Genomic DNA, 8,193 nt, shown 5'->3' on the forward strand with positions numbered 1-8,193 from the left:
CTCTCTCTCTCTCTCTCTCTCTCTCTCTCTCTCTCTCATTCAGCTCAGCTCCAACAATGAACTGTTCCAATTAAACACTTATTTTCACATAGCTATGAGAAACGTTAAACATATTGCCGCACTGTATTAAAGCTTTAATCAGGATTAAACAGTATGTTAAAAGCTAACATAAGCAGTAGCATTTACAAATAAATGCTACAACAACAAACAAAAAACATAGGCCTACCATTAAAAGCTGTGCTTGCACAGGTTCTGCATGATCCTCTTCAATAATATCTTCTGCTTCTCAATCGGGCTCAAACTGATAAGCGATATTAACAACACCGTTGTTTACCATACAACTGGAGCACATGCCTCTGAGGTTAGGGGCGGGACGTTTAGACATGCACTAGAGGCGGTTTAGCCAATCACAACACACTGGGCTAGCTAACCAATCAGAGCCCATCGCCCATTTCTGAGGGCGGGGCTTCATAAAAAGCAGGAAATGCGCAGCGTGTTTCTCAGAGAAGGGACAGAGCAGTGTGGAATAAAAGTCAATTATGTGAAAAACAATGTGTTTTTTTTAAACTAAGCATTAACACATGTTAGACTGCACCCCATAAACACAACCAAGCCTAGAAAAAAAAAACAGTGAGCCACCCCTTTAATGGGTGCTAAACCGCCACTGAGTTCACCTGTAACAGTTTTTTTGAAAGTCCAAGCATCTGTATTTTCTTTGGCGATGGAAAGCGGTTCACGGTTGGTGCGCATGAAACAGAAAATGGAAAACCAGGAGTGGATCTGAAGCTGATTGACTAGAGGAGGCTTTGAGCGGGAAACGAAAAGTTATGTCGCTCTACTCTACTAATGGAGATCCAGACTTGTTGTGTTTGTTCGAAGTAACACAAATAAAAGTAGAGACAACGATGGGCAGTTCTTCTTTTTTTATTTTACTGTTCAACAACCGAACACCAGCTCCGTTAACACAGGTGTCCTCCTTGGACAACCAACTGGCCAACCAGAATCTAACCCGGAGTACCCCAACAGTACTTGTACTTTATTCTGGGTATATTCAACTCAATACACTACACTTCCTCCCCCCTTAGATAAGAAAATCTCAAACAACAGTTTCGCTTTTAACAAAACATTTCCCCATATAAAGAAATAAACTTATGCTACTGTATGATTGTAATGTCCCATTTAAGGTTTCTTTTTCTTTCTTTTTTTCTACTTGGTCTGTATTTAGTTGTGTGTCTGTTATTTTGTTGTGTACCAGTGTATCCACTGTTTCTTATAGAATTTGCTGCCATCTGGTGGATGTAGTCATGTTGCTTCAGGCTGAGACATATCATAGTATATATATTTAAACCTCACTTCCGGATGGGGCTGTCAGGCCATATATTATAATGTCCATGATAAGTATAACAGATAATCCAAATGTACAGATAATCCAAATCCATTGTTGATCTCATCTGAGTAAGCAAGTTACCCAGACTCAACACAAGAACATCTCTTTGCCCTTAGAAAAATATAAAGATATTGGTGGCCTATATCCAATTTCTGCTGGCAGATCCATACTTTTACTAAAATGCTTGTCAGAAAATCATTGAAACATGATATAGTCATTTATGGTGCAGGAAAGTTTATATGTCAGACAACTGGCCTTCAGTAAGGTGAATCTTTTAACATCTTTTTTTTCCAAGATGCAAGCAACAAATGTTATACAAAACAAACTTTATACATACATACATACATATGCAATATTATGATAGATAAATCTTAATAATGTATGAATTTCATTTGAAATATTACAATATACAATATGCAATAATACCCACATTTTAGAATAAGTAGCTGTGCATTCAATGAATGTCTACATTTTCAGTTATTTTGATTGAGAGTGAGATACTCACTGATAAGATTTTCTTTTAGCTGTGGCTGGAATGCTTTGACTTATGACTTGAGATATAGTGTAGGGCTGTATAGACATTTTTGGAGCTTGATAGCTCTTATATATATTTCCATTGTAGATAAAAGACTTGCATGAACATTCTTCATAGTATCTCTTGTAGTGCTCCCCGGAAGAAGGAAAAGGACATTAAACTGAGTAATTAATGACAGAATTTTGGCTGAAATATTTCTTTCAATAGAATGTTAAAAAAAAAGAAAAAGAAAAGATGAAGGCCAGAACAGTCCAGCAACTATCTCTTCCACAAGATGGCGTAATTGCTACATAAGTGTGCAACATGGAAACTCAACTCGAACAGCAATAGCGCCTATATCAAGATGTTGATTCATTTGGCGTTACTTTAGCATATATGCTACCTTTTTATACTCCTTGCACTATCATTGATTAAATGTAAAAACATTTTTAGCGGAATGAGGTACATCCCTTTACAATGTGTAAAACATACAGTGTTTTTGCTTTTTTCTCTGACAACAGATTTTATTGCAAGTAGCTGTGTGCACAAGCTCAGTAAAGGAGGATTGTTTCAAAGAAGAGAGTGAGTAATAAAAATGCACAAGCAAATAATTTCAATTTAAGTAATGAAAAATTGCAGCTGATATTGGTTTGAGTTCAATAAAGTGAGAGGACAGAATAATACACTGCCTCATATTGGTATTTTATGAGAGATCAAAAGGATAATTGCAGTTGAGTCGATTCAATGATCACAATTCCATTGTCTTTTATTCCAGAATCATGGGATCTCTGTGCGATTTCTGGGAGAAAATGACTTACCTTTTTTGTTTTAGATGGTTAAACATCATCTTCACTCAAGTGGACTTCACAGAAAAAGGAAAAGTCACACTTTTGGGCCAAAATAAGGACTGGCTTCAATTAGCAGTAATCAGGTGAAATACTTAACCCCTTTCTGTTTAAATCACTTGTCGGTTTTGCTTGAATTATCACTTGTTAGAAAGGGAATAAAGAAGCACATGTGTACAACACCTGGAACGTTCTGTTAGAATTAAAGGAAGGTCAGAGAACAATGTGATATGACATTTAACCAGGTGCCTCGGTTCTGCAGCCGATCGTGTGGGGAGATGTCTTGGGGCAGCCATAAAAATTACAGAGAACTCAACTGACAGCTATTATGTGGACTGTCTGTCATGCTGTCAAATTAACCATTAAGTTAATTATAGCCCCACTGAAAGTCACATTGTATCGAGGAGCCAAAGTATGTGTAACAAGACAGCTAGCACAAGGCAGCCAGTCAGTCTTTAAAAACAAAAGGGCACTGTTTATTAGATTCATGTGCAGAGCCCAAAAAGCTGTCAGGTTTGTAGTGGAGTACAAACCTGTCCAGCAAGCAAACTGTCATAATTTCCCAGCGGTACAGTTTCATCAATTTGTAGAGGGTGAATTTATTTCCACAGACAAGAGAAACTTGAGGAACAATACATTTTCTTTCCTTTTTTTTATACATGGTACTCGTCATTTACTGTACAATACCACAATGCAAACATCATAGTTATCATAACTGTACGTGATTAGCTTGACAACCTGCTGCTATTATGTGTCATGAGCCATTGCGAGACTTTGATGTTGAAATAAACAGACTTAACACTGACATTTTCCACATACAGTCTGGCATAGTAGATTGCTGTGAACTCCACAGTAAAAAAGCTGTAGGAGGTTTACAAAGTCTAAAATTGGCAATATGATCGTTACAAGAGTATTTTTCATTGTTTAAATATTAAGCCAGTATAATGAAGCAAAAATGTATGCTGGAACAAATCCAGAGACCATAAAGGGACAATTCGCCCCAACATTTTGTCATGTGATTCCAAACCAGACTTCAGGGGGGTGAACTATCAATTTCTATTCTAGACATAACTCAAACTTTTATAGTTCACCACTTGCATTGTCTATGCAAACATTTCTGTCCTGGTCTGTGTATAAAGTCTCTCAGATATTGTAAAACATAGTCTGCCAAAGTGACTCCCCTTCAGCTTCAGCTTCATCAAATTTCCTTCAAGATTTACGATTTTGTTGTCGGCATCCGCTATTTTACACACGCAGTGATCAAAACAATGGAATGCAATAAAAGTAAATTGACTGGCTGAGCGCATGCGCAGGTGCGACTGGTGGGCCGACATCTGGAAATCAGAGTGCATTCGCCGCTTTACACGTGACGTGATTCTTCTTGAAGTCTTGATGGGTTGTTGGCAACATTGCGGCAGTGCTAATGAATCGTAAAATGCTTGCTCTGAATCATCAGCAATAAAGTGTACCTTCAACTTTTTTTTTTATGTGTTTCAGCCAGAGGGTCTTTCTCCATGACAAATTTATTCAGCTGCACTCCTCGCAGCTGCATGCAAGGATGTAACGGTAAGTAGCGGTTATCCGTGTCCCGCCCGAGCATCGCAGACGTACCGCCTTCAATTTAGAGGTATGTGGACGGCAGCAGAAACACGTGCTTTTGAAAGGCTGCTTCAGGACAGAGCTGAAAGAGATCAGCGGGTCTGAGCGGGACGTGTGGCTGCAGTGACCCTCACATCGAGCCAGGAGAACCATCTGTAGAGCAAAAAAGGTTCATTAGATCCATGTTTGAGTAAGCTGTCTGTTTGTCTATCTATCTATCTATCTATCTATCTATCTATCTATCTATCTATCTATCTATCTACAAAAAATAGAATCTATGCCCAATTTGTTTAAAGGAATAGTTCAAGGAATAGTCCTTATGTCGTTCCAAACTCGTAAGACCTTCGTTCATCTTGGTGAAATCCGAGTGCTTTCAGGGCCAGAATAGACAGCAATGCAACTACCACGTTCAAAGCACAGAAATGTTGTATGAAGCTATGCTTCATAAAATTACGGTTGAACTACTGTTGTCACGTGGACTATTTTTTCTCCTTTCTACGTTTCTGGGCCTTAAACATGGTAGTTGCCTTGCTGTCTATTCAGGGTCAGAAAGCTCTCGGATTTCATCAAAAATATCTTAATTTGTGCTCCGAAGATGAACAAAGGTCTAATAGGTTTGGAACGACATGAGGGTGAGTAATTAAAGGCACAATATGTAAGATTTTTTTATTAAAATATCCAAAAACCACTATTCTGTCAGGACCACTATCGTCAAAGATGATTGACAATTAGCATACAGTTTGGATTGGCGGTATGGTTCTGTTCTGGGCAAAAACTCCCTGCGCATCCATGCAGCCTAGCATGGATGAGAGCAGGGAGAGCAGCGATAAACCCCCACATACGCACGACCGGAAGGAGCAGAAGCGGTCGACTGTGGCATAATAAAAGCTCCGCTGCTTTCGAGCCATGTGTCACGCTCGTTCAGCGACCTTGTTTCGCTTCGACGGCTTTCAGCCTCACCCTGCTTCATTCTACTATGTTAATAAATCATTAGCTCATCCATGGACATGATTTCTGCCCGAGTCCCGTCGGATTGCATCGGCTGTGGGGATGAAGACGACAACTCCCATGATTCACGGCGCCATCAAACTATGCCTTTGTCTATTTGTTTATTTTGAATACATGCTCTCTAGTGGCGAAAATTACATATTGTGCCTTTAATGCCAGAATTTTTATGTTTGGGTGAACTATCCCTTTAATTAATTAATTTTTTAAAGAAATGAAGCCATTTTCAGTCTTCATTTTTGTAGTCCCAAATTGGCTATAGCCCTTTTTGAATACATAAACTGTGGAATGCGTGTTAAAGACATTATTTCCTTTTATTAGTTTCACCAGTGGAACTTGTGCACAAACATGTTTAGCTGTTATAAAGCAAGAGTCCTCTGCCATCCCTAATTTGAACCCTGTGTCAGGACTAAGATAAGCTTCCTGAGAAAAGTTTGGAGTGTTGAACAAAGAAAGCTTGTGTACTTTCTCACTTTGACCTTGCACATGCATGTTGATGGGAGTGTAGTTGATCTCTCCCAGACCTGGATGCTCAAGCTACCTGACTCCCTCAAATACCTCAATCTCACAAATTTGCCTCGTCTGCTTTGAGGATTGTTGTGTGACAGATGAAAGGATTTGCACTTTGTGGGACCGATTTATGGGGGTCAGTGATCCACCTGGCTACATCGCTGAAGTTACTGGCTGATAAAGAGGGATTCGCTCATCAAAAAAAGCTCTGTTCTATATAAGAGTGCTCTGGTAATTAAAGGTTAATGGGTGATGCTCATCTGCAATGATAGACACAAACGTGACCCAGTTCAATGGTCTACTGATTCGGAATATGAGGTGCTGGCCAGACCACGGGCCGCCACATTCCTGAACACTCCATAAATGGACTCCTATGTCATGTTGTCTTTCAGCTGCATAGTGTTAGCAGAGTGTCACCCCCATTATAAGGAACACTAGCCTGTCTGAAGCCAAAAAGCACCCGATATGCATCACTCATGGTCCGATGTCCATGAATGAAGCGGCATTTGCTTGCTGCTTTTAGCTGATGTCATTATTTAATGTCACCTGAAACTGCAGGCATACAGCCATGTTCGTAAAACAATCGGTGGAGAGATGTGGGGGGATTTCAGAGGGAGGTGCAGTGGAGGTGTGTGGCCAACGGAAGATGGATATCCAAGGAAACATGGCAAGGTGACAAAAGCTGGGCAGCAGATGTAAGCTCTTCTTCCCCTCTATATTTATCTCAGAGTGACTGCGCAGGTGGATCCTATTGTGTCGCACTGCTGAAATTTGCATGGAAGCAACAGCCATCCTCATAACTAATGCAATGTGTAATAAGCTTCTTTAAAGTTGACTGAGTTGAGCTTAATCCATTGTGCTGCTTTTAGACAATGAGCCTGTGTACTTGCCTGTCAATCAGAAACTGTTAACTGTTAGTTCATTGCATAATACAAATTGTTTTCCGATTTATTTCCAGAGTGGAAACGTATTTCAGATTTTCTATAGTGTCCATTTTGCTTACATATCCAAGAAACTATCTTAATTATACAGGGAACCTTCTTGGTGCATTATAAAAATATTAATTTAAAAAATGAAATTGTTAAGTATTTTGTGAATGAAGTTAACTTTCAATTTCTTTTCTTCCGTAAAGCTGTTAAGATTTCTGGGACTTTTCACTGCTTGTATCACTCCACTTGTATGTGTTTGCCATTCCAGACATACTCCGGCTTCAGTCTGTGTATTAGTTTGTGAGGATTCTTTCAGAAGATTACATTAAGCCAGTTGGTGAAAAGTATTGTCTTTACGAGTTCGTCACTGAATCAATTTTGTCACAATGTTGATTCATTCAGGAACCCCTCCCACTGTGTGTTGACTGGAACTTAACATTATTCCTTTGTGGTTTTGTTTGGAAATATTAACTTCTTGGTTATTGAACTGTTGTGTAAAAGCAATATCACACTTGCAGTTGCGCCGTTGATTGACTAAAAAGAACCGGTTCATATAAGAGTAGTTTGTTTGTCAGTGGTACTACACCAGTTGCACTGAATGTTTTTAATTCACTAAAACGAACCGGTTTATAAGAGTAATTTGTTTTTGAATCTGACCACAATGGTTGCGCTGAATGTTTGTGATTTACTAAAAAAGGGCATTTGTTTGTGAATCATACTCATCATATGTATAAATTGCCTGCAGTACGCAAGGATAATTTGATAAAAATGTGGTACCATGCATATGTTATATCTTATTTAAATTCGAACTGCAGCTCACATAAAACATGTTGGATCAAATGATAAATGAATGAAAGACTCAGGACTCTGGAGGTTATTTGTCTTGTAATGTATCTTTGGCTGCATTATAATAATTTTCCTAATTCAGAATAAAAAAATACATATATGTTGGTATGATTGCTTGTTCTGCGAAGTTGCCTGTTGAAAATGTTAACATTATATCATGAAATTTAATCTTTTAGCAATGAACAACATGATTTGAATAAAGATGAGCACATTTTGCTGCTGAATGAGATTCAAAGATCAAGATGGTAAATTCATTTAATTCATTAATGACTGATTGAGCAAAGTGCGATACTGAAAACTGTGCTGGCAACATAAAGGATAGTTCTTGGGATTCGAAGTAGAGATCTTTAAAATGAAAATTACGATTCATTGTAATATCAGTATTTTTTCCCAACCCTATTCACTAATCACTTTCCGGAAGCAACAGTAAAATAATCATGTACACAGAATCTGTCATAATTACTTTAGATAGACTCAGCTGCCTCATGTTGATCCTTGAATGAATGTTTAACCGACTACATTTTCCTTTTTTTTACCCACTGCTTTTGGATTATCGAG

The 8,193-nt window shown here is 38.5% G+C and overlaps 1 protein-coding gene across 1 annotated transcript in view; it reads right to left on the reverse strand.

Moving 5' to 3' along the window:
• Nucleotides 1-3,339: 3,339 nt before the first annotated feature.
• Nucleotides 3,340-8,193, reverse strand: part of ndp (norrin cystine knot growth factor NDP) — a 12,830-nt gene continuing 7,976 nt past the window's right edge. The window contains exon 4 of the mRNA XM_016251250.1: nucleotides 3,340-4,498. Coding sequence (XP_016106736.1) covers nucleotides 4,274-4,498 — 225 coding nt within the window. The 3' untranslated portion in view covers nucleotides 3,340-4,273. The remainder of the gene's footprint in view (nucleotides 4,499-8,193) is intronic.

Source organism: Sinocyclocheilus grahami, unplaced genomic scaffold (genome assembly GCF_001515645.1).
Source record: "Sinocyclocheilus grahami isolate Dianchi unplaced genomic scaffold, SAMN03320097.WGS_v1.1 scaffold1036.1, whole genome shotgun sequence".
In the NCBI taxonomy this organism is placed as follows: domain Eukaryota; kingdom Metazoa; phylum Chordata; class Actinopteri; order Cypriniformes; family Cyprinidae; genus Sinocyclocheilus; species Sinocyclocheilus grahami.